This window comes from Heteronotia binoei, chromosome 4 (genome assembly GCF_032191835.1).
Source record: "Heteronotia binoei isolate CCM8104 ecotype False Entrance Well chromosome 4, APGP_CSIRO_Hbin_v1, whole genome shotgun sequence".
In the NCBI taxonomy this organism is placed as follows: Eukaryota; Metazoa; Chordata; class Lepidosauria; order Squamata; family Gekkonidae; genus Heteronotia; species Heteronotia binoei.
The window spans coordinates 135,551,386-135,578,933 of NC_083226.1; the positions used below are offsets into that span (position 1 = coordinate 135,551,386).

Sequence of the window (27,548 nt, forward strand, 5' to 3'; positions counted from 1 at the left end):
TTTAAGGAAAGGGGGGGGGGGGGGAGTCCTGAGGAAATCGCAAGCTTTCGCACTTTCTTGCCTTGACTGATCCTAACGCAACACACCGAGTGGAAACCTTTCCCGCCTCCACCGGGAGAGGAAGACGGAGCCACCAACAGTCCGAGAGGGCGTGCCCTCTCTCCGTCAGGTGACCGCGGGCGCCGGAGGCCTCAGCTGGCACTCTGCAGGGGGAGAGCGAGGAGAGAGGCATGGCGTTCGCTGAGTTGTTGGTGCAGCTCCTGTGGGTCTCGACGACGCTGGCTGCTTCCTCCTTGCGCCAGCCCCGGAATGCGGAGCCGCCGCGGAGTACATCCCCCTTCGGCCCGGTGTGGCCCCTGCCCCGCTCGATCCACATCTCCCCAAACCGGCTGCAGCTCGCACCGAAGCGCTTCCAGATCGTCCACGGCCTAGGGTCTTCGGAGGGGCCACAATGTTCCTTGCTGCAGGATGCGTTCCGCAGGTGAAGCCCCTCCTCCTTCTCATCATGGGGAAGGGGGCCTTCCACCGCCTTTTTCCTTGGGGCAGGATAGAGAGGACTGGGGGTTGTGGCGCCCAGTGGCGGTCCGGTTGGATACAAAGAGAGAAGGTTTGTCATCAGATGCCACTTACTGTTGACAGCTTCTTTTGATCTTCAGCTAATGTCACAAAGAACGCTTGGCGGGTGAAACCTTTCTCTGCATAGAGATTCATTCTATCTTGCCTATTTGTGCTGGGTGAGGTTTATGTTCTAAGATTAGTTTTTTCAAGATTTCCTGAGAGTTCCCAGAGCAGGAAGGTGATGGTCTTCTATTTTTATCTGTGTTTGTCTGAGGTAGCAATATAAAACAGGAGGCCACTGGCATCTTAAAGACTGGGAAAATGTATTCCAGGATAAGCTTTTGTGAGTAAAAGCTAATTTCATCAGATGCATAGAAGTGTACATTAAATCAAGTAGAAAAGCATCAACCTAATGAACGGACACACTCATACGCATCTGATGAAGGGAGCACTAGTTCATGAAAGGTTGTGCTAGAATAAATTTTGTAAGTCTGGATTCCTGTTTTATTTTTCTGACAGACCTCTAATCTGTGCCTTTAATATCTTGTAAAAGCTGTCAGTCCTAGTGGCCACTGTTGTTTCTGATATGGTGGACTGATAGAGAAATCTTTGCTTGCTAAATCTCAGTGTGTAGTTATAGTGGTTAGTGGCACCAGAACCCTGATAAAAAAAAACCCTTAGCAACCCCAGAAGGTGAAAATCCACTCTACAGCTATCCTTACTAGGGTACAGTTCACTCAATCATCAAATACCAGAGGAGACTGAACTTGCATAGAAAGTTGCATGATGAGAAGAAAGTTCTGTGTTAAGGAGTATATATCAAAGGAAATTCTGGCTGAAATAACTTTTGTAATCTCTGCAGCACTATGTTGTATAATAACTTATGCCTGCCAGTAATTCCCTTTCCTACATACTTATGAAAGATACAAGAGATTTACCTTGTGCCTTTGTAATACGAACACTAGTTGATGACATCTATCAGATTTATGGCTTACCTATTTTCCCAAGGCTAGTTGGCTGGTAGAAGAATGTGCCAATTTCATGTTTCACTGTCAGTAATCCAACAGTTTATTAACTGAGTATCTAATTCTATAAATATAATGCATAGAAACCAAGATTTGAAGGATACTATTTAATTTTTACAGTCCTAATCCATGAAGAAACATTTTAAAAGGGAAATGTATGCATTTGATGTTGAAGGTTTTTAATAATGCTTAAAGGATGTGCCAAGCATCGTGAAATAATTTGTTCATGCTGCTTGCTCTCTGCCTGGTTGTGCAATGTAGTTTAATTGATCCTGTGAAAAATCCCTAAACTTCCTTCAGGCTCTTTGCTTACATGGTTAAGTGATGAGCTGCAAGTTGAAATGGTCTGAAAGACCACTTCCTCAAGTAAAATCTGAGATCCCTGACCTGAGGTAGATGGTCACGTAAATAATAATAGGATTGCTTGGTTGGTGAAGTTTGATGTTCCAAAATTGTCTGGTTGGCAGAATTTAGTGGCCACAATCCAGCAAAGTTGGGCATTCTAAAGCCTGTCAATTAGACATGGCCCACTTTGTGCTGGCTTGTAATCAGTCAGACAAGATGGAAGCAAATACATCCTAAAAAATTAATTACAGGATATTTTTATCTATTTATTTTATTCTATTTGTATCCTCAAGACCCCCGTGGTGCAGAGTGGTAAGCTGTAGTACTGCAGTCCAAACTCTGCTCACGACCTGAGTTCTATCCTGGCAGAAACTGGATTTAAATAGCCGGCTCAAGGTTGACTCAGCCTTCCATCCCGAGGTCGGTAAAATGAGTACCCAGCTTGCTGGGGGGAAAGTGTAGATTGACTGGAGATGGCAATGGCAAACCACCCCATAAAAAGACTGCCATGAAAACGTGAAAGCAATGTCACCCCAGAGTTTTAATTATTTGTATCCTGCCCTCCCCACAAGCAGGCTCAGGGCGGGTTCCATCATAAAATTCACAGCGTAAGCAAATTGATAATTAAAATGTATCTAAAAATATATCTGCAGTACTGCAGTCCTAAGCTCTGCTCACGACCTGAGTTCAATCCCAGTGGAGGCTGGGTTCAGGTAGCCGGCTCCATCCTTCTGAGGTCGGTAAAATTAGTATCCAACTTGCTGCGGGGAAAGTGTAGATGACTGGGGAAGGCACCCCGTAAAAAGTCTGCTGTAAAAATGTTGTGAAAGCAACGTCACCCCAGAGTTGGAAACGACTGGTGCTTGCACAGGGGACTACCTTTACCTTTAAAAATTTATCTTAAAAACAACAAACAATACAAATAACTGATGCTTCAAATATACCAGCAAGAATCAGTTTGCTCTCAGAAGGCCAATTTAGATCTGAGGTCACTGGAGGGGTGGCTGATTAACCAGTAGACACCCACTGCCTCAACTAAAAACCTGGTGGAGGAGCTCTGTCTTGCAGGCCCTGCAGAACTGCAATAGGATTATTCTGCAGGGCCCTGATCTCTAATGGAAACTCATTCCACCAGGCAGGGGCCAGGGCTGAAAGGCAGTTTGGACATCCCTTGGGTGGATCTTGAGGCTGAAAACAGTGGCTTTCTAACTGGGACATGCGTAGAAATCCCTGTATACTGCAGAAAGTTCTGAAGTATATTCTTAGAATGCACAGCCGAAGACACTCCCTCTGTCTTATGTTTGTACACTGCAAGAGAAGGTCTTTAGCATTGGGCATGCTGTCTTCCAGGGAAACTTGTACTCCTTAAGTAATCTTCTCTTTGGAAAATCCCCAATAAGATCATAGAGCTCACCAGAACATAATTTGAAAAACCACAGGTGAAACTATCCCATTTAAGAGCTACTCACTCAAAATATATGAAATGGATTTACTTATTTTTATCTGACAATTACTAGACAATAAATATGCAAGTCCATCCATCTTTGCTTTCTCCATGTACATTCGCAGCGCTTCACACCAAGAAGCCAAAGACATCAATTTTAAAACTACATCCATTCCACCTACAAAATTCAGTAGAGAAACATTCCTATATGTAAATTACACTCTCAAAATAATGTGTTCAAACCTGGTTAAATTACAACAACAACAACTTTTATTTGTATCCCGCCCTCCCCGCCGGAGCAGGCTCAGGGTGGCTAACAACACGATTCATACATTGATTATACAAAATTGAATAAAACTACATTTAACAGTTTAATTAAAATTCTGGTTAAATTCTAAAATTAATAAAAAGTGCTAATGCTATGTTTACTTTTATGATGGCGGTTTTCTTAACAATTTCCTTCTTCTTCAGCGAAAGCCAATCGTTAGAGGGTGGTCTTACAGGCCCTGCGGAACTGTTCAAGGTCCCGCTGGGCCCGTATTTCCTCTGGAAGTTGGTTCCATAGGCTTGGAGCCATAGAGGAGAAAGCCCGGTTACAGGTGCTTTGCAGCTTCACCTCTTTCGGTCCGGAAATGGTCACTATATTGACCTGAGCTAGTCTTCGGAAACCTCCTGTTTGTGGTGGTGAAGCAAGAACATTTTATAAAAAAAAATCTGAGTCTTTTGATTAACTTTTAGATACTATGAATACATTTTTGGGTATTCCAAATGGCAGAATCGTGACGAAAAATCCTTGGCTGAAACTGAGTTAGCTGCACTTCAAGTTATTATTACTTCAAAGGAATCTGACTGTGACAAATATCCTGACATCTCATCAGATGAAGCTTGTGAGTATCTGACAGCATAAACGTGTCTATTCCATTGGAACCCTCTTCCTTTTTGGACAACATCCTCTTTCATGTCAGCTTGTTTACATATATTTAAAGGGCTCTGGTTTGTTAAGCACATACATAGTTGATTGTTATCTTACCATCATCTTCTCATTTAACAGGTTTTTTTATCAGGTATATCAGGTCAGCTTGGTTCAGCAATTAAAGAGGCCTTTAATGTGATTCATTTAGAATAATAGCTGTGTTAATGGTTAGCAAGAAGGGTTGGCGTACTAAAAACATGGTAGTAAACATTTGCCTCTAGGGAGTCAGACTTAATTGCACAATGCTTGACACATTACATGCTTTGTGAGGTAATTGTATTGATTGATTTACATTTGGATATGTGGTGCAATATGTTGTTTTTGTTGCTTATACCTCAGTTTTATACTAATTTTAATGGCCATTGTATGCTTTTACTCTTTGGCTCAAATTATGCAGTAAAATTATGAGGCAATGTGTATGGCTTTCTTGATAACTGGATTTCCCATAATTTGGCAGAACCTGTATCATTTAAACATAGGAAGGGAATCATGTAAGCACTGAAATGCCTTTTTATTTCTTGCTTGTGCTCCATGGACAGGTATGGCATATTAAGGGAGGGATGGGATTGGGAAAGGAACCTGAAGACAAATGCACTGACATGCTGTGCCTAGTTGGATAAAACATGAAATTATCCGGAAGACAAAACGTTTGTCACAAATTCCATTGAAACTGTTAACAATGCAGTCCTAAGAACACTTTCCCCATTGAATAGATAGTAATTCTGGCAAAGAAGTGTCAGAACTTCTCATATTCAAGGAGTGAAAGAAATCTCCTTGTATGAAAACCAGAAATACTACTTGAGTGGAAAAAGTCATTCTCAGTACAGAAGCTTATTAACCAGTTTGCAGAGACTGTCCTTCTGGAAGATAGGGATTTGACAAAAGGATTAAGGAGTCACAACGGTCCCTCAAGCAAGTCAAAGGAAGTTATTGCTCTTAAGGAGAAGAAAATAACAATTTGGCCAGAGGGAGAGCAGGGGGCATATAGGAAAGCCCCTGGTCTGTAAGGGTTAAAGCTAAATAATATTTCAAGTCTGTGTGTAAGCCTAAGTAAATCACGGGAAAAATACCCTCTAAATAGCTCTAGTATTGAAAAAAGCAGTTTTGGATATATCTTTAAACCTCTCTCTACCAATCCTAACTAAAGTTCACCTGTAAATATAGTTTTTTTACTTGTTTGTTCCAATGAATTTGACTTCTATTTCAACTTTCAGTGTGTCTCAGTGTCTATTTGATATGGTATACTTCTCTGAGTGCTGTTGAGCTGTCTGTTTTTAAAATGTTTTTGTTGTATTTTATTGTTTTATCATATGCTGTACTCCGCCCTGACCCCTTCAGGAAATGGGCAGAATAGAAATATACTAAAATAAATAAATAATTTCTGAGGGAGAATTTATAGAGGCACAGACCCCCCTCAATCACAAATCCTTATTTGGGGTTTAAACCTACAAAGTATCAAACAGTAATAAGGTGAGACAATAACATTATAATAAAAGTTTACCACATCAGAAGAGTGACACACTGCCTAAAGGCTACCCAGTTACGGGGAACTGAAAATTCATAGGGAGTGCCCATCCAGTACAGTACCATTTGAGACAAACACCCTTCTCCAAATCCTCAGAATCTTACACTGCTTCTGCCTGCTCCACATCTTGTATGGCTTTTTAAAAAACTTTCTGCAAGTCTCCTGCACATGCCAGATGGAGAGAGGACTTCTCATCTTGTTCTGGACTCTCTGAGCAGCAGCTCGTGTGAACCTCTTGTCCTGTTCCTGTCTGCTCCAAAGTTAACTGTGACATGAGAGGCCTAAGGATGGGAAATAGCTGCTGAGGGCACCAGGGGTAGTGATGTCTGGTGTCAGGATTTGCAGAGTCCTGCTGCTAGTGCATTTCCATGAAACAGCATTAAGGTGCTTCTTCCTTTTTTGTTAAAAAAATGAGAACAAAAACATTGTTTATTGGTTGCAGTCTCATTAATTGGTTGGAGTATATAGGCTTTTTGTGTGCTGATTGATTTGAATGTGTAGCCTTCTAGGATAAAGAAGGAATACAGTTTTATTTCCTATTCAGATGTTTTTCTGAAGGATTATTGTGTTTAAGGAACTGTTGCTTCCTCTGAGTTTTAATTGGTAATGTTGAGCAGGTGTGATAGGCTGTCAAGCAGGAAAAAGACAAATACATTCTGAAATAAGATCTAATTGCAAGCTTCTGTGGGGGGGGGGGCAGGGCACAAGGGAAGGCAACGTTATTCATTCCAAGTAATTCACACAGGGCAGGCCTTATACAACTTGTCATTCAGGAAGCCAAATATAGCCACAACCAACATATAGCAGCTTCCCTGAGCTTGCTTATCTTAACTGTTCTTGCTGCCTGTCCTGGAATCTAAAAACAAAACATTGTCAAGCAGATAGCAGGTTGTGGTATGTGACTGGTGGGCTGTGTTTGGCTTGCCTAGTCACTAGTAATCTTTCTTTCTAATAAACCTTTGAACTTTCCTTGCTTGTAGAGGGACTTTGGTTTTTATATCTTTTCTTAACATCAAATCACTTCTACCACTGGCTATGTGACTGGTGGGTTGTGTTTGGCTTACTTATTCACAAGTAATCTTTCTTTCTAATAAATCGTTGCATTTTCCTTGCTTGCAGAGGGACTTTGGTTTTTATATCTTTTCTTAAGCATCAAATCAGTTCCACCGCTGGCTATGTGACTGGTGGGTTGTGTTTGGCTTGCCTACTCACAACTAATCTTTCTTTCTAATAAACCTTTGAACTTTCCTTGCCTTTGGTTTTCAGGTCTTTTCTTAAGCATCAAATCAGTTCTATCACTATGTCTACAATCTTGCATATAGACTGCGCTGATTTCAATTAGCTATGAACAGGCTGCTTTCAAAACTGCAATCCTGATTCTTAACATTGGTTTTCTTGAAGTTATCTCTATACATTTTTGTAGTTATTGAAAGGCTATTCTATATTAATTGTCATTTTCCTTTAAAGATCAGCTCAGCGTGAGAGAGCCTGTGGCGGTATTGGAGGCAGGCAAAGTTTGGGGAGCATTAAGAGGTGAGTGCAGAAGAATCCTTCATGGCCTAAGGCCCAGGATCCATCTAATTCTGTATCCTGTTTCTACATGCTTCTAAGAAGCTATAAGCAGGGCAGGAAGACAAAAGCTTTTTCCTTTTCATAACAGCTAGTAGCTACCATACCTAATAAATCACCACTGAAATATTTGTCTCCTGTGAATTTGTCTAATTCTGTTTAAAACTAAGTGGCTAAACTAACTAAGTCTTTTAGCAATGAATTCCTTATATTTCTTATGCAATATGTGATGCAATACTTCCTTTTCTCTGTCCTGAATTCACTGCCAGTTAAAGACAGAGTACATGTGATGGGAGTTCATATGCATATCTGTCCCTTTTTTAAAAAGCAATAAGGGAAAAGGGAGCTAAGCACTGCCTTCTTCATTATCTCAGCTGGTTTCAGCACTTCCCACTTGTCTCACTTCTGGTATTGGAGCTGTGCTGTAAGAAAAACACTGCCAGAGAATGCCAAGTTAAAAGAGGACAGGGTTGCCTGCTGTATTTTTATTATAAATGTTACATCTAGTTTGTTAACTTGCCTATGAGTCATTTTTCGCTTAACTGTTTTCTTGTTTACAAATATTCTTAGTGCATGATTTTTCAATGCATATAATCATTTTGTATCCTTGGCTGATGGCAGATTGACATGACTTGTTTGCAATGGGACATGTTCATCCTGCGAACACCTAAATTCTGCCTGTGTTGGAATTGAGCCCAAAAGTTCATTCTGTGAATCAGTTCTAGGTGACATGTTTATTATCAAAAGTATTTAATAGATACCATAATCTTTTCTTTATTACTGATTTCCATCCCCCCCAATCTTTCAATATTCCAAGGAAGCAGTGAGAAGCCACTTAATTCTGAGTCTCATCTGAAGCAAGGAGAAGTGTCTCCCCCTGAGCCATATGAGTACATCATGTCCCAATACACATCTATCTGCACAAGATATATGTTTCTCTCCTCTACATGAGGTTCAGATATGGAAAATACAAGTTGGCTGTACTTCCTCTCTCACAGTGTCCTTGGAATTCCAAAGTGGCTCTTGCATGGTTTTGATATTACTTTGCCACTCATGGGTCACAGTTCATTCTGTTTGACTTTCAGGTTTGGAAACATTCAGTCAGTTAGTATATGAAGATGACTATGGAAGTGTGAGTATTCTTCTGGATTTCCACCACCGTATTTGGACTTAAAATAATGTGTTGTGTGGTGTGTGGACATTATTAAGAACATTATGTCCAGAGACTAAACATTTATTTATTTGCGTACCACTGATTACTAAACATTTATTTAATAATAATAAACAACTTTAATTTGTATCCCGCCCTCCCCGCCGAAGCAGGCTCAGTGGTATTTATCTGCATACCACTGATTACTTTAAAAGTTCCTGGTCGCTGTTTGCAACTTTAGCAAACTAACTCAACTGGCTTATTAGGAGTAACTCCCAACAGTTGTGATTGTGAAATATAACTCCTGTGGATTATATGAGTGTTAGCATACAGTTCGCTGATTAAGAATTCTGGAGAACTAGCCTGTCATCCCTATTTCATCACTACACTGGACTTTCAGCATTTTGTTATACTGTATGAGAGTCACTTTGAAGTTTTGTATGTTTACTACTGTTGGTTAAGAGTACAACATTCATAGAAACTTTGTTTTGAAATATACAAAAAAAAATTTGTAATACAACTGTACAACTAGATTTTTTTTTCACAGTGTTTTTTGTATTTGGTTTGTATCATGTTCAGACACTGTGTCCCTTTAAGAGTGTAGCATACATCAAAGACAGTTTGGAGACTCTCACTGTATAACAGAAGGAGACCACCAGGAACAGCTTAAACCAGCACTTCAGAATCTCCAGTGGCTGATCTGACTGAGTATGGTGCATGGTCATATAACTTGGCTAGCAGTGTGTTGCTCTATTGATCAACTTTCTTTTTTAAAAAAGAAGTATGTTGAGATAAACTTCAGAAAACAAGGGCGCCGTAGATAAAGCAAGGCTGAATAGTACTGAAGTTTCCGTTTCAGCTGTAGTTAAATGGATGTACTAAAGCTCATTGGCAGGAAGGTGGGTTGAACATGAGTCTTACGACCTTCTCTTTACTGAAGTGAGAGAATCCACCTGTGTAGCAGCCAGGCACATGCAACCTTTGACATTTCAAGTCTTTACTTAATGCCTGCCAAGTTCTGCAAACAGGGATGTCTAGTATGCAATCTGTGGATTGCTACAATTAGTGTCAAAGACATCAACTTTCATATGTTCCTGTTTTTCTAAAATCAAATAGGTAGGTTTTAAAAAAAATGTAAATATAACTGAGGAAGGACTGTAATGACTAACCATGGACAATGAACAGTGATATGGGTTTTTCAGTTTGGGTTTTGAGTATCTTAGAGGCTATCAGTGCCCCTTTACTTCCTTATTTATTTAAATATCTGTACTTTGCTTTTCTTCCCATGGGGATCCACTTAAAGTGTAATTCCCCCCTCATTTTATCATATGCACAACAACAACCCTGTAAGGTAGGTGTGAAAGTCAAAGTCTTAAATGCCATTTAACAAAAACGTGTAACAAAAATGTCTAATGTGTTAGCACCAAGCTGTATATTGTTTTAATCTATGTGTTTTAATTTATATATTTAAGTGGTTTTATTGTTTTTATGACTGTGATCATAGCATGCTATGACTTTGATGTGAGCCGCCCTGAGCCCACCTTGGCAGGGAGGGCGGGATGTAAATCGAATTAAACATAAACAAACAAAAAAGTTTGCTATGTAGTTTGAGAAATGTGGTTTCTATCCCAGCCTCCTTTTGACAGACCAGCCCCAAGTGGCTTCTGAAGGCAGTAATTCCAGATGAGGCTTGACGTAAACGGGGTGGAGGGGGGAGGACTATAACTGTTTTATTTTCATGGATAGAACAAAGTTGTTCAGTAAAGAGACTTGAAACTATATGCAAGCATACCACAAAGCATTGATTGGGCTTAACAAGGTAGAGGTTCAGAGAGAAACTTTTCAGTGATACTTTTGGATACCGGATCTGGCAGATTCTAGTCCAACGTTCTAACCACTACACCATGCTAGCTCCCAATATGATTGATAAAAACCATTTGTGTACCAGGTCTGTACACACACGAACCTGCTTTATGCTGCATCAGGCGTCAAGGTCAGTGTTGTCTTCTCTGACAGGCTGTGGCTCTAGGATGGAGGTCTTTTACCACCACTGCTATCTGATCATCTTAATTGGAGATGCCAGGGATTGAGCCTGGAACCATCTCCGTGCAAAGAAGATGCTCTCCCAGTAAACCATAGTTTCTCTCCTAAGTATAAGACTTTTCTGTGTTTCATTTTGCATTTAGAGCTAAGGTTATATCTGTCTAAACTATTTTTAATCAAGGTGTTATTCATAGTGGGACTGTGAATAGGATGGAGCACATTCAAATACAATTTTTACAGTTATAATAGAACATAATGTGGACTTTTTTGGATATTTGGATACATAATGGCATATATCCAGCCATCCACAGACTTCTCAGTGAAGGACATTCCTGCTTTTCCCTCCTGCTGCAGCCCATTAAGAGCCCTCTGGAATTGTTTTTGGGAATTAGCAGAGCCTCAGAAGCAGCATAGGGGACAAAGTGGGAATCTGCATTGGTAAGGGAGATCTGGTGGAAATTGCCAATAAATAAATATGCCAGTCTATTAGTAGTATATGCTAGAGCTCACTGTTTTTCCTGTGTTTGCCTCAGTACCTTATGAAAAAATGTACTTATTACACCTTCTTTCTCTTTATTTTCATAGCTCTTTATCAATGCATCTGACATTACTGACTTCCCAAGATTTGCTCATCGAGGAATCTTAATTGATACATCAAGACATTTTCTGCCCTTGAAAAGTATCCTGACCAATTTGGTAAGAAGAAGAAAAAGATGATATTGGATTTATATCCCACCCTATATTATGAATCTCAGAGTGGTCACAATGTCCTTTACCTTCCCCCCACCTCCCAACAGACACCCTGTGAGCAGTGTTCCCTCTAAGCTGCAGTCTTGTAAGCAAAAATTCTACTTCGTGAGCTACTGGCATTAAAATTGTGAGCTACTGACTTTAAAGTTGTGAGCTACTGCATAAATTAGTGTGCTCCAGGGTCATCCTTCCTGAGCTAAGTCAAAAATGTGTGAGCTGGAGGCTAAAAAACTGTGAGCTAGCTCACACTAACTCACCTTAGAGGGAACACTGCCTGTGAGGTAGGTGAGGCTGAGAGAGCTCTTACAGCAGCTGCCCTTTCAAGGACAATTCCTATGAGAGCTATGGCTGACCCAAGATCGTTCCAGCAGCTGCAAGTTGAGGAGTGGGGAATCAAACCCGCTTCTCCTAGATAAGAGTCTTCACACTTAACCATTACACCAAACTGGCTCTCCAGTTGGTAGTTGAATCAGATTTCTTTTTCCCCGTCCACAGCCTTGTGCAGTAGACAACATTGTAAATTTAACAGTCTACTTCCCTACTTGAGATAGTTAATAGGTATCTGAGAGCAATAAAATTATTCATCCCGCAATATGTCTCGTCTTGGTGTGCCAGAACTCCCATGGCTGGCTGTGGCTAATGTCACATAAACTTAGGCTACAGCTGCACTGGATATATTGTACATAACAGATTTAAGCTTAGTTTGTATATTCTGTTTCATACACAGAGCATTATAAAGTTTGGCAGGTGGAGAAGTAATATTATACAAAGCCAAGTACACTTATAATTCCCTCCCTCCAACAAAAAAGGAAGCACATGTTCTAGCTTTAAATAGTTACTGCATGCCATCTTGATGCTCCAGTTTGTAGTAGTAATCTAGATGTTCCAACTTGCAATTATAATTAGATGTTTTCTTGATGGGTGGCAAATGTATTCTTGTTGGTTTCATAGAAGTCAAGCCCTCTGATGATTGGACATAGGAATTCTTGCCTGCTACTATGACTTAGAATGAAGACTGGAGAAATGTTATTTTGCATGTCAGTAACTACTAGTGTAGATATTATGTGCTTTAGACTCTAGCACTACAGCTGGTTTTGCCATTGTCTCAAATGTTGCATAATGAATCGGACAGGAGACATAGATTTGCTTACATTCTTTTCCACGTTCCAAATTCATGCCGGAAAATCTAACAGTGCATTGTGTATACAAAAAGACAAGAAATGCTTGATATAGAGGCATTCAAGACCAAACTGGATGAGATGCTGGACTTCACTGATCAGCTGTCCTGTCTCTTTAAATACATATGACAGCTTTGGCGGGAGGGTATCAGGACCAGTGCTGGGTTTAATCCTTCCATTCCACCCATATCTGTTTCCCAATGTGAATCGGTCAATGTGAAGGAGTTCTTTGTTTTTACATTTACCCTGTAAATGTAAAAACACAAGAAAAAGACACAAGAAAAAAAGGCCTGCCAGGATGCTGACCCAAATATCCCTCTATAATGTAAAAAGACAGGAAATCCAGGTGTGGATCTTCTAGTCACATATCGAAAGGCCCTTTTTTCCAAAGATCTTCAGGAACAATTTCTTGTTTTGAGCAGGCTGTGGTCAGCCCTGCAGCTTTTTATAAAAAAATTCCTTTTTATAAAATAATTTCTTTGAGTGTTGTTTGGGTCTTTCTTGTAACAAAATTTATATGGGAGTTCCAGGATCAAGTATAACTAATCATAACAATGAAATAGTTAAACTATGTAACTTCTTTGATTGTTTCTCCATAAATTTGTCAGGGATATTCCTTCAAATGCCTTGACCTAGAGAATCTCAGGATATTTGTTTGGGCAAAATCAATTGTCAACAACTCTTGAGTCCAAAAAACACAGAAGTTGTTCATGAGTTTCTTTAAGCCAGTTAAGGTTTGGCTGAGGAAAACTAAATCATTGGCATATAAAAGCATTGGATGATGATGATTTGCTACATATGATATTGCTTCTCAGCCTTTTGGATAAGATCAAGTATAGTGCTAATTGGCCTTCATGACTAGCATTAGAGCTGTTTTTTGTGCTATAGTTGTGCTCTCTGAGACAAATAATAGCCATTTTCTTGCAAAAGTTGCAGTGATCCTACACACACAATGGAATTTTGTGCATGGATGACATCTGTCTGGGTGTATACCCCTAAGCTGGATAAACTACAGCATCTAGAAAGATCCAAGTGGGCAGCCATGTAGGTCTGAAGCAGTTGAACAAAGCAGGAGTCAAGTATGTATGGCTTTGCTCACTGTGCTGGATTCCTCATCTGATGAAGTATGCTTAAGAGCACACGAAAGCTTACATTCTAAATTAAAATTGGTTGGTCTTAAAGGTGCAACTTGACTCCAGCATCTAGAAAGGTCCTTGAATGATAACTTCGGCATCTATTATTGTATTACAATCGCATTCACCGGTTGATTTTTAACACAGAACCTTGGATAGTAAGAGAGAAAAGCATCCTGAGGGCATTTGCTGGAAGCAAATATAGTTGGAATCAGGGTTGCCTAGTTATTTCAATTATTTATATTCTGCTTTTCTCCCCAGTGGGGACCTAAAGCATTTAACAGTATAGGGAAAAAATACAACAGAAACAAACAGGAAAGAGCAAGGGAGTCTTCTGAGGGCCAAGCAGGTCTTCCACCCAGGCTCAGCTGAAGGACAGGAGCTGTTCTGCCAGTTTGGGCCTTTGGGCTCACACAGACCTTAAGTACCTGGGAGAAGTAGAGGAGAAACAGACTCAGCCAGATCTTCCTCTCTTCCTACTCTGTATTCGTGGAAGCATTTCCTTACACTGTCCAAGATTCAGAAGTGCTGAAATCATTACCTTATGGCTCTCAAATAACTGCAGAACATTACTGTTGGAATTAGGCTTTGGTAAGTGATAGGCCAAAGTCCCTGTTTAAAAATAGCTTGCTTATGAACAGACCAAAACACAATCTTGCTTTCTGTGTTGCAGGATGCCATGGCTTTTAACAAATTCAATGTCTTACACTGGCATATTGTAGACGACCACTCCTTTCCTTACCAGAGTATCACTTTTCCTGAACTGAGTGCTCAGGTGAGTAAATGTCATATGGAAACTTCTGCCTTAAAGCAAAAGAAAAAGAAAGAAAGCTTTTGGGGAACCGGAACGCTAATATTATACATTTATTTGTTTGTTTAATTGAATTTCTATACTGCCCTCCCTGTGAGCAGGCTCAGAGTGGTGTGCAATGAATTCATACAGAATAAATTAAAACAATTTTAAAATACAAAACCGTAAAACCTAACTACATGAAGCCAAAGTGCAAAATTTTTTTGAACTCCAATTTATACTAATGGAGGGGAGGGGGAGAACAGTTAATAGACTGGTTGTTGTTAAAACCATTATTAAAAGACTGTTGCTAAAACCATTGCTGTCCTCAACCCATATGTTTGGTGAAACATCACTACCTTGCAGGCCCTATGGAATTGTAACAAGTCCTGCAGGGCGCTGATGTTAGTAGGCAGAGAGTTTCACCAAGTTGGAACCAGGACCAAGAAGGCTTCTCCTATCCTTGCCTTTCAGCCTATATACCTTCTGAACCACTAAGTTTAATGTATGTGGCAGCCCACAAGAGTAATGAATAGAGCATTAGACTTGTTGTTGTTGGAGATTTTAAGTATCTAGTGCAATGTGAAGCTCACTACAAGCCTTGGGCAGGTCACTCTCAGCCAAAATTACTTCACCTTTGTGAAGAAGAAATCATGTATCCCATTGTGAGGATCAATAAGAATTCCAAAGTGTTTTGTGCGTTGGATTATATAATTTCTGATTGATGTAATGTGACTGTACTCTTGAGTTTCATCTACGATTCATTGGGGGTTTTTCCTTGACATCATAATATAAAACAGTTAATACATGTAAACACTTTTACAGGGATCCTATTCTTACAATCACATTTACACTCCAACGGATGTCCGTCTGGTGATAGAGTATGCACGATTACGTGGCATTAGAGTCCTCCCGGAATTTGATACCCCAGGGCATACACAGTCTTGGGGAAAAGGTAAGATGCACATTATTCTGAAAAACAGATACTGATAGTAAAAAGCCTAGTAGAGATAATCCAGCAAAAGAGTATCACCCAACTAGTATGAAGCAAATTAGTTATGGAATGCAAAGCCAGAATTTGTACATTTTAAATCCAAAGCAGTACACAGTACATGTAACTGAACACCTTCCAGGTTTTGTTTGGATTGAATTTCAAAAAGCTGTCCACAACCTTAAATGGATGAGCTTTAAAAAATTATTGTTGCTATTGTCTGCTTTTGAATTTGGTTACTAGTCACCTTTTTTGTACATAGACAAGAAACTCTATGTGCTATAGTAAAATAGATCTGTTGCTCTCATGGCACACTTCATGCTGTGAAGGTTCTGAAAGGTTTCTGGTATGAAATACTGTATGCCAGTGATCAATGTTAGGAAGCTCAAGGAAATGGAAACAGATTTTCATTAGCCTTGAATTCAGAACAGAAGGCATCACACAAATTAAAATCGCTGAGTCCCATTTTCCTGTGTCTAAAACGTGGAAAATTATATTCACTTTCTGTGTGTATCTTTAAAAGAGTTTGAAAAATGTTCACATTCTTGATTGTATCAAAATATTTAAGGTTTTGGAGTGATTTTTAAAAACAAAAATAGGGAGTGTGACTTTGTATGGTTTAAAATTAGTGTGCATCCACTGAAGGTATCTTCTGTATGTTTGCTTAAGGACGGAAAGATATCCTCACAGCATGCTACAGCGGAGAATCTCCGAGTGGCTCTTATGGACCTGTAAACCCCGTTTTGAATTCAACTTATGATTTCATGGCTAAATTATTCAATGAAATTGGTACAGTGTTTCCTGACGAGTACATCCACTTAGGAGGAGATGAAGTGGACTTTAGTTGTTGGTAATGTGTGACATTTAAAAGTCCAAATTATTTCTATTTAAAAGTCCAAATTATTTCTATTTTTCAGATCGATACCATGATAGAGATAGTAACAGAGTAGGATCCCCGGAACCCCTTGAGTGTGCACACCTTGACTGTAGTTTCATGTGTGCATCAGATCTACTTCCAGAGTTCCCCTGAGTTTGTGATCTGCACATGGAAAGCTGTTTTGGGAAGAGGAGTGTGGGCTCAGGTTGGCGAAAGCATTGCCACTTGCAGACTTAACTGTAGTCTTTCTGATTTGCTTAGACTTGGGCTAAATGTAAGAAAACAGTGTGTATTATGTAAACACAAAAAGAATTTGTAAAATAATAGGAGTCACAAATACTTCACTTTTTCTGAATTGTGCCCAAGAGCAAGTGTCCTGGTTGATAGCAATTGCTTTGATTATTCTTAAAATCATAGTCCTTATTTCTAGAACATGGTGATGCTGTGACATGTCTAATAATTACATTAGTTTTATTACAATTTACCAACCCCAGCCTCACACAGAGTTGGACAGAAGGTTATACTGCACTTGCCACTTCTTTCATTTTAATAAGGGAGGGGAAGCCAGAAATCCAGCATGTTAGCACCTTCTTACCATGCTTACAGCCAGTTTGGTGTAGTTGTTAAATGTGCAGGCTCTTATCTGGGAGAACCGGGTTTGATTCCCCGCTCCTCCACTTGCAGCTGCTGGAATGGCCTTGGGTCAGCCATAGCTCTCATAGAGCTTGTCCTTGAAAGGGCAGCTTCTGGGAGAACTCTCTCAGCCTCAACTACCTCACAGGACGTTTGTGAGAAAGGAAGATAAAGGCGATTGTGAGCCACTCTGAGATTCAGAGTGGAGGGCGGAATATAAATCCAATGCCATTGTCTTCTTCTTTCCTTGTTCATACTTATTACAGCTTAGTGGTCAGAAGGGGGTGTATTGAAGCAGTTTGGAAGCAGGGTATGAATACAATAGTCTTTTATCTCATCTGATAGTTAAAAATGCAACCTCAGCATTCAGAGATTGCATGGTAGTTTGCAGAACTAGTATGTGTTGAAGTCCACCAGGTGTTTGGCAATCTCCACCACCTTTTTTGGGGGGGGGGTGCTGTTCCAGGCAGGCAGCAAAAACAGGAGATCTACCAAACTCCTGTATAGGTGGCTGGTGGTGTTTGGGAAGGTAGACTCTGCCTGTTGTTGCAGCTACCAGCCACTGATGAGGCTGTCCTGTGTATGAGCCTGTTGAAAAGCCAGTGATGCTGACTGTAATCTTAATATGCTGCAAAACTTAATGTTATAGGTGGATGAGATACAGTTCTTGCCCAAGGTACAGTACTTTCCTAATCCATTACAGAGGGTGACCATTATTTTCCCCCCTTTTCTTCAACCACTTTCTGTCAAAGATAGCTTAGCAGAGAGGAGGAGTCTCCTAATTTCTACATGCTTTTTGCAGTTTGTGGGATTCTGGAACAGTAGTGACCCAGACTTTTACTATACACTGGTATTGCTTTTGCAAGAAATGTAGTTATGCTTCTCTTCATTTATAGGAAATCCAACCCTGATGTGAAAGAGTTTGTGAGGAAGCAAGGGATTTGGTATAGTTATGCAAAACTTGAATCCTATTACATTGATAAGTGAGTTTCTCTCTTCAAAGCAAGATCCTTTACTGCATTCTTTCTCATAGTGTTGCTACTTACCCAATTACCACTTTAATAGATCTGACAATAAATCTTGTTTGCTAAGAGGAATGAACATCTCTTGTGGTTTTAAACTTCTAAGTATGATGCTTGCATCTACTCTGTACTGTGGAGAACCTCAAGCACACACATAACACAGAGGCCGCAGTCCAGCACAGATTTGACCTCAAGTCTACAACAAATATAAACAGATCTATTTGTAATGCTTATTTTCCATAAACAGCCTGTTGACTAGGTAGGTATAGAACCACCAGAGAAGGTTAGGCAGGAAGAATGGGTGTGAATGGAGGCTTTAGGGCAGGGGTGAGGAACCTCCGGTCCGCGGGCCGTTTGAGATCATCTAGTCTGGCCCCTTAGAGCTGGGAAATGTCAACACCAGAGCAGCAGTCACCAGCAGAGTACACCCCTTGTGATGGGAGTGGGAGCGCCTGCCCATCCTTCTGCCGCGCCCCGCCCTCAGCGCACTTCTCAGCCCCAGCTTTTCAAACAGGCCATGCAGGGCCACCGCCTCCTCCTCACGTAAGACCCGCCTGGCTGCTGTTCTCTGCTTGCCTGCCCACCAGTCACTGCCGCTGCCTCACAGGCCCTTCCTCAAGAAGGGTGGGGGGAAGGGAACTATGAGGGGAGTTGCAAGAGATTGGGGGGGGGGGGATGTCCTCATTTTCCCACCTTCCTCCTCCATCCTAGATGAGGGAACGATTTCACTGAGAGCCGGCTCAGCTTGCGTTTGCCTCAGGTGGGACTCCAATTGTGTCCCCCCTCTTCTTCCCCCCTGCCCATCCAGCCTGACCCACCCTCGTTCCCAGCGCCCAACCCCACCCTGGATGCTGCTGCTTCTCTGCTGCCTCACCCACTTCTTTTCTTTACCCTCTCTTCAGCACAACCGTGGCTTGCCCCTCCTCATTTTAGAATCGACCTAGCCTCGTCTGGTTGCTCAGTTCAATCAGCACCACCTCGTTCTAAAAAAAAAAAAAATCTTCCTTGGGTGAAGCTTTGTGTGCCAAAATGGGACCTGTTCTATACCTTTCCAATCCCACCACCCTCTTCCATGCACTTGGGGAGGGATGGTGGCTCAGTGGTAGAGCATCTGCTTGGGAAGCAGAAGGTCCCAGGTTCAATCCCTGGCTTCTCCAAAAAAGGGTCCAGGCAAATAGGTGTGAAAAACCTCAGCTTGAGACCCTGGAGAGCCGCTGCCAGTCTGAGAAGACAATACTGACTTTGATGGACCAAGGGTCTGATTCAGTATAAGGCAGCTTCATATGTTCAGGGCGATTGGGCGCTGATGGAGCTCATTCCCTGCGTGCAGGGGCTGGTTTGCATGCAAACACGGGCTCTTGCTTGGGTGTCCTTATAGGCGGGGGGGGGGGGGATTATTAAACCAGGGATAGCCCCATTTGTGCATTGTGGTGGAAGGGGGGGGGGGATAAATTCTATCATTTTGCATCATGCATATTTCATCATGCATCTGATGCATCCAAGCTCGGGAAAGCTTGTGTGGAGCAAAAGGGACTAATCCTAAATGACATAAATGTGGTTTGGTTCCATGACTAACATTGTGTCATATCTCTGATGAAGTCCCCCACCCCTGAATTAAAGAGATGAGGGGAGAGAAAATCCTGTTTGTTTTGTATTATGGGAGTGGGATTTTTAAAAGAAAAATTAAAGGAACTGTAAGTGGTTAAAAATTAGGGAGTTTTGCTGTTGACTTTTAGCAATATAGGGGTTGATTCTTTTCTTTTTTTTAACTATTCATGAATTTATTTTCCTTACACTTAACATTTAGCTTGTTTTTTAAAAAAAAGCTATAGCGGTTTAGTAATCTTTTTGAAAGATGCAAAGCTAATGGCTATACTTGGATCTTGTTCCTTCCACCTGTCTGTGCATTTTTATCTCATTTTTCCTCCAGTTGGCTTCCCTAGATCACAGTGTCTGGGTGACTTAATGCAACACCATCCTTGTTTATGCCACATGAAGTCCATTCTGCAGGGGAGTTGAGTGGGTGATGGAAAGACTTGGTTTTTTAAGTTGATAATTTTGTATGGCCCGCGAATGATGTTATAAATATCCAGATGGCCCTTGGCAGAAAAAAGGTTCCCCATCCCTGCTTTAGGGGAAGGGATTTTTTCAGAAGCTTCACTCCTTTTTGTTTTTTTAAAGAGTATATTGGGCAATCCATGATAGCAGACTTTACTAGTAGAGAAAGATGTTGATTCCCCTGTCCCTTAAAATCCTGTTCCTGAAGCAGAGGGCCCCCAGGGAGAGATTTCAAGAGGCATTTTAGGCTGCTGTAGAAACGTTAGTCTGGAGATCCTATAGCACACATACAATATAAATAAATACCATTAGAGATGGCTTATGTTATCTGAACAAGATCAGGTATTTGTAGGAAGACAGATTCGATGCAAACATGCATACCATTTGAGCATACCATTTTTGCTAGGATCTGGTGTTAAGACCATAGTTTAGTAGTCCAAATCTCTGACTAGTTTTGAATTCTGTGCCTGGCCTTAAGGAAGCCATATTCCCCCTCCCCCCAGCTCAGCTCCCTACTTATAGTAGGATAGTGATACTATTTGCCTACCTTTAAAATTGTTATCATGAGTACTGAGTAGAAAGAAGTGCTTTCCCCCCTAAGTATCCAAAGCACTTCAGTTTTTCTTACCGGTTCTAACTTTCAGCATATGATTTTAATCACTTCTCTACCAAATATTCTAACACTGACTACTTAAATGTGAGAATCCTGAAACATTTTATTTACCTTTACAAATTTAATATATGTATTTTTGAAGCCTCTTATAAACACACTATACATTTTAGACAAGCAGATTGCTGCAATGATTGAAATTTCAAATTTCAGTGTGGGAAACACATTCCGTGTTTATTATTTATTATTCCGTGCTCAGCTATGAGCACTGGGTAGACTTGGACAAATGCCATTTCTCAGCTTAACCATTGTTATTAGCTGTGACTCTACTCTAAGCCCCATGATAGATAGGTGGAGAACAAATTTAGTACTAAGATTCATTAACTTGAATAAAGTGACGCTTAAAAACATTCTACATAGTGTGTTGGGTTTCCATAAAAAAAACCCTGATTTACAATAAATAACGGCAATGGCTGGTCAGATTAATTAATTTACTGATACAGTATGGTGCGCATTTGTATCTCAAGTGCTATACAAGGTATACACAGAAAATAAATAATTCTAACTTCTCAGTGAGAAGTTCTGTTAGGTTACACTGGCTCTATATTGCATTTCAAATTGATTAATTTGGACCATAGTAGGAAGGTACATAATTGTAATACCATTTGGATTACATGTATCTGATTTGGACACAAGGTGATACCATATGAGGCCTATAAAGTACTTCCTTGCCTTGAGACACTGATATCTATCAGAACAGAAGTCTCAATTGTTCCTATATTGTCTAATATTATTGCAATAATTGAGCCTACGTGGAACTTTTATGTTTGACTACTAAAGAGGACTAGTAGGCTGAAATGCACCTGTTTTAGGGTCACATTAAGGCCCTAATTTTGAAATATTATATGAACTGTATTCTCAGTGAGGCTATATTTATGCCCATAATTGCTTTTAAACCAATTTGTAATAAATACATGTCTTTTTATCTAATTTCCATAGCCTCTTTTGAAAGCAAATACATTACAAAGTCTTTCTAAATTCAGCACCATTGTTAGGCTATAGAAATAATTGAACATTAATTTGTGCTTTTCTATTTCTTTATTCTAGAATGTTGGACATTGTATCCTCCATTAACAAGAAATCTATAGTCTGGCAGGAAGTATTTGATAATGGAGCAGAGGTATGGACAGATATAATTTTATTTGTTTTGCAGTAATTTGAAAGTGTTTTTAATGTGCAAGAGTAACCACATCCCAGCTATTTGGAATGTGAACTAATCTAGGGCTGATTTTTATCCAAACTGTAAACAAGCAAACTTACAAGGAAGAAGTGACTGATGTGTGGATCACAGAACTACATAGTATAACGAAGATAATGTATGCAGCTTTTGTCAGTTTTCTCATTTCTAACGTGTGGATTTCTGAAGCTATAATTGGTTCTCTAACAGTATAATCCTAAAGAGAGTTACACCAGTCTAAGCCTACTCATTTTAATGGAGTAAGTCTCTTTAGGATTGTACTGTAAAACGCCTAGCTGTGTCAAAGCAATTTTTAAAAGCTTCTCATTGTCTAGGATGTAGTCTAACAGAATAATTTGAATCTTGTTAAACAGATTTTATAATCTGTTATGGTATTTTCTAAAATAAAGATTATGATTTTGCATTCAGAAAAGAAACATGTAAAACAAATTATTTATAAAAATTGCACGCTTGAACCCAAAACAACTTTTATGATTAGATACTCAAAGGACAAGCATTCCTAATGCTCACATAAAAGGATCTTCAGTGGGCTGAATGCAGATGTTATTTATCCTAATCTGACACTGTGTAGAATGGCTGTTGGGGGGGGGGGGGCGGAAATCTCTGTTTAATTTTTCTCTCTCTGTGTTGCTGTTTTTTGTGCTTCAACTTAGAACTTGAGTAATTTGCATTATATAGAGTAGGAAGGCTAGAAGACAGGGCAGGGTTAAAAGAATTTCTTCTCCACACACAGTCCTGGTGTGTTAAGTGCATGCATATCATGGGGGCCAGTGGGGAAAAACCACTGCTGTGTTGAGCTCTGCAGTTGTGCCTAGAAAGGTTATCTACATATTATCTGAAACCCATGTCTTTCAATCATTTTGTTAGCTACCGCCAGATTCAGTTGTTGAAGTCTGGATGGGGAACTTCTATGAAGAAGAATTAAGACAAGTAACAAAAGAGGGACTCTCTGCTATTCTGGCAGCACCTTGGTACCTAGACTACATTAGCTATGGCCAAGACTGGAAGAAATACTACAGAGTCGAACCACTCAGCTTCTTTGGTTTGTTAAAGTCCTTGGGCATGCTCTAACAAAAGTAAACATAGTTAAATCCTGTTTCTTTCAATGTGATCATTATATGACCTGCTGCTTTACGTTCCAGTTTGAGAAAATAAATGATCCATTATTTATCCAGTTTCCTTTCACCCAAGTTAACACTCTAGTTTATTGGTAGAGAGACTGTATCTGAATTTGTATCTTAGTTTGGCAAATCATGTTGCTTTTTTATTACATTAATCATGGGAAATAAACATTTTCCTGTTCTTAAATTCTATTCTTGCTGAAGGAGAACAGATAATGCCATTTGATTCAAGTTAAGAAAAGATACTGAGCTATAATATGTAACTACAGCACTCACCCTCTGTACTCAGATTTTTTTCCAGTGCTGTTCACTATGAGAACTGAGATCAAATATTAGTTACAACTTGTACAAATAGATATTTTTGAATACCCTTGAGAATGTCTGGCTATACTTTATTAATGGTGACAATCAGTCATTTTACTCACTGCTGAGAGCTTTTCATATAATTTCTATTTCTATAAACACAGGGTGTGAATCACAGAAAAAACTGGTTCTTGGAGGAGAGGCCTGTCTATGGGGAGAATTTGTAGATGCGACTAATTTCATTCCAAGACTCTGGTATAATTTTTTGCTTATTGGACATTTTTATCAAATGTTTATTGCAACACTGTCTTAACACTACCTTATACTAGAGTTTGAGACCTCTACTTTTTCCCTTGCCTCTCCCCCCCAATAAATACGATCTGAGAATGCCCATTTGGTAATTGCATAGTATGCAAATGATTGAATCAGATCCTCACATCCTTATCATTGCCGCACTGTCATATTAATCAATGAACGTATGACCAAATGATGTTATTCAAACCAATGTGAAATACAAAGACGCCCTTGCATGAATCTAGCTGCATAGTAAGGAGCATCAGTGGTTTTAAACAAGGGACCTGTTGTTCAAAGACTGAGAGGGAAACAAGAAACTAAGCCAGATCGTCACCCTTGAAGAGACTTGTAAGCATTTGGGGTTGGGACCCAAACTTAATTTTCCAATGGCAGAATGGACTTTCCTGCCTCCTTCACCCCCACCTATCTATCTCCACAAAAAACTGCTTCTGGGAGATGGGGGTCTGGAGGAATGACATACGGATTGGGGGGCGGTCTACCACACAAAAGGCCAATAAGTGGAAGCTGCTGACTTAGTCTGGATCTGTTCTATCTTGAACCTGCTCCTGTAGCTGATACCATTTGCCCTCAACTTCCAGGGAGACATGTTCATAGAGTTTGTCACTACCCCATAGTACTTCATGGGAATAATTCTTGTGTTTATTTTCCACTTATGCACACTTAGGCACTTTTAACATTTCTATTGCAACCCATTCTCGTTCATGTTTTCTGAAGACACGTGTTCACAGTTGGTTGCTGTAATAAATTGAGCATGTATGCAATTAAATCACATCATTGCATTCATGGGGAACACATGTCAAAGCCTCTGGCCAGAATAAACAGGAAGTCATGGAATGGAAAGCTAGAGCTAAAAAAAGACACACGGCTATAATTACTGAAAAAATAATTATATATTGGTTAGAAGAATCGCATGTACTTTGACAGAGTTATACAAAAAATGCAAAAATATTCACAAAGTGTAGTGCACACATAAATTGATTAATCGCACTTCATATTCAAAATGACTTGCTGTAATCCCGCTAAGAGTGGGAACAGAACATCTTCAATGCTGCATACAGATCCACTGCATTTCTCATACATTATATTTGGGACATAGTCCTTCTCTTGAATGGCTAGTGGACGTAGATATACACAAAGCACTCCACCACTTCTGATAATGGGGCTGCAGGATGGAACCTGCCATTTCACTGGTAAACTTCATCTGATGTTCAGATTGAGGTATATAGGCTATATTTCATTTGCATTCAAAACATAGGCTTAACTAGTCATGATGTGCTGACTCCTTCAAATGTCCGGAAGAAGCCAGCACATCATGACTCGTTAAGTCTGTGTTTTGAATGCAAATGAAATATAGCCTATATACCCCAATCCAAACATTAGACGAAGCTTACCAGTGAAATAGCTGGTTCCATCCTGCAGCCCCATTATCGGAAGTGGTGGGGTGCTTTGCGTATATCTATGTCCACTAGCCATTCAAGAGAAGGACTATGTCCCAAATATAATGTATGAGAAATGCAGTGGATCTGCATGCTGGAAAGCCTCTGGCCATGCACACATCATTGTCTTTCCTGCTGTAGAATTATGCTTAGTTTTTTAAAGGATTTCTTTCTAGATATATGTAAAGACTCTTAAGCAAGATCACATTCTTGAATACAAGATGTCCAGAACTTTCCAGCTGAAGGACTAATTGTTACTGGGGAAAACAGCCATGGATGTAAACCAAGTTCTGTAGACAGAACACAATTTGAACAATGCATGAGTGTTGTAAGCGCTTGCCTCAAGGGACACATACTTGTGCCTGGTTTGTTCACCCAGAAAATCAGTCATTCACTCAGTCTGATGAGGAATCTAATTCAGTTTTAAAAGACTGAGCGTAAACTTTGAATTTGAATTTTTTCTCATTTTAAAACTTTTTTCTTATCCATTCTCTTATAACACCAGGCCTCGAGCAAGTGCTGTTGGTGAGAGACTCTGGAGTAGTAAAAATGTGACTGATCTTGAAGATGCGTATAGCAGACTAGCTGAACATCGCTGTCGCATGCTTAGGTAAGAAATGGAGTAACTAAATATATTGTAGTCCAGTACTACAGTATACTTCTTCTCAGTGTTCTACCAGGCCTTAACCACTACTGGGCCACTTCTGAGAAAACATGTTTTCCAGTATTTTTTTAAGGGTGCACAAGGTGGTGAATTCCTTATCAGGCAGGAGCATTAGTGGGACCTATTATTAGAAGCCATTCTCAGCTTAAAGGTTGGGATAAGAATGGAGAGTGACATCTGAGATGTTATGCTGTCTCCCCTCCTCCATTTCTGTCAATTGACAATTCCAACTTCACAGTATTGTGCCTGGTCCAAACAAATATTACAGTATTTGGCAAAGCTTCTTTAGGAGATGTAGAACAACAGAATAGTTAGGATATACTTTAATTGTAAGTTGATTAAGCCCTGTTGGGGTGGGGGGGGGAGTTTAAATTACTGTATTCCCATTAACATATTCTGTTTATAGAGACCCTTCCAGAGGGTAACTTGTGTGGGGCAAGGTAAAACCAAAACTGCAAGCAAGAACTGCTCTATCCTCCAATACTTAGTTTCCAAAAATACTGGATTTCCACTGAGATTTATACACATTCTCCAGAATTAGGACAATACATGAAGATTCAGGCAGGTAGCTGTGTTGGTCTGAAGCTGTGATAATGGCACAATAAAATGTTAGCAAAATCAATGTAACTGTTGGTCTTTGTTTAATATATGCATGTTGATAGCAATCAATCTAGTACATCAGTACACATCCGTACTTTATTATACATCCAATACAATTTTCCAGTATTTTCAAAAAATGGAATTTATAAATCCAGTTCACAGCTAAATATTCCATAACAAATTGCAGATTCCCCATACAGTAGTTTCCTAATGTGGGTGGGAGATTTCTGGCAGGATCCAAGTAGTGGGTTTTCCCAACATGATTCAGAATGTAGCTTCTGGATTAATTTCTACATTTACTGATACACAGCCTTCTTCAACCAGAGTTGGTAGGATTGATGGAGACAGTGTTTTGTTGCAGTCCTTATATTTCTTATGTCCCAAATATGGAGAAAAGGTATAGACAACTTTAGAATTCTGCATTCACAAAAAATCTTTCCTCCAGCAGAGCTTTGACCTCAGGATGACATCAGCTGGCAGCACCAGCTATCCAAAGCCGAACAGCCAGAGGCATCAAGCTGGGCTGGGGAGGAGGAGCTTGCCCACTAGTGACACTAATGATACCAGTTAACTGAATATTCTGAGTAATTAAGCACCATATAACAAAACGTTTACTCTGCTCCTAATTCCTATCTCCCTGCCTGTCCCATGCCTCTTTAAGACAGCCACTGCATATGGTAAGGACTACCTGTGCGAGATTCTGTAAACCAAAAAATGGAAGGTTTTATGCCTTTCCAAGCATCGCTAGGAAACCAAGAACATAACTTACCAGGCTATTTTCAACATAACTTGGCAACAAGGGTAAACAAAGCAAAGTCCTTGAATTTAGTCTCAATATAACAGTTGGGCAAGTTGAAATAACCATTTGTTATCTCAAAATCAATCTTTTTTTTCTTATATAGGCGCGGAATAGCAGCACAGCCTTTGTATGTTGGATTCTGTCACCATGAAGTGAGAAATCCATAACAGCTATACAATGTGAGATTACTAGCAGTGCCTTTTGGATTGAGAAACTTGCACATTCCATCAAATCTCTGCACTGGAACCATAAGCTGGAATTTTATTTAATAGTTAAAATTTTGCACATGTTTGGAGAAAGACATTTTTCATTAGGTAATTTCAAAATAAATGTTTATTTAAACCAATAGAGTATTTTTAATGAAATGTAACTGCTGCT

The 27,548-nt window shown here is 39.9% G+C and overlaps 1 protein-coding gene and 1 non-coding gene across 2 annotated transcripts; both read left to right on the forward strand.

Moving 5' to 3' along the window:
- Positions 1-203: 203 nt before the first annotated feature.
- On the forward strand, positions 204-27,516 carry HEXB (hexosaminidase subunit beta). Its single transcript, XM_060235826.1, has 14 exons — positions 204-481; positions 4,111-4,259; positions 7,338-7,403; positions 8,525-8,571; positions 11,218-11,328; positions 14,367-14,468; positions 15,309-15,438; positions 16,144-16,324; positions 17,881-17,967; positions 21,782-21,854; positions 22,800-22,974; positions 23,521-23,611; positions 25,613-25,717; positions 27,274-27,516. The coding sequence occupies exons 1-14, from the start codon at positions 231-233 to the stop codon at positions 27,335-27,337; spliced, it is 1,632 nt and encodes a 543-aa protein (XP_060091809.1). The 5' UTR covers positions 204-230; the 3' UTR covers positions 27,338-27,516.
- TRNAP-GGG (transfer RNA proline (anticodon GGG)) lies at positions 19,092-19,163 on the forward strand. Its single transcript has one exon. It is a non-coding gene; the product is annotated as a tRNA-Pro (tRNA).
- Positions 27,517-27,548: the final 32 nt, after the last annotated feature.

Bases quoted from the DNA above. Each gene is read 5' to 3' on its own strand.
- HEXB (XM_060235826.1), top strand. From the start codon at position 231: ATGGCGTTCGCTGAGTTGTTGGTGCAGCTCCTGTGGGTCTCGACGACG. The intron at 8,572-11,217 runs GTGAGTATTCTT...TTATTTTCATAG, and splicing joins ATGAAGATGACTATGGAAGT to CTCTTTATCAATGCATCTGA. The intron at 15,439-16,143 runs GTAAGATGCACA...TGTTTGCTTAAG, and splicing joins TACACAGTCTTGGGGAAAAG to GACGGAAAGATATCCTCACA.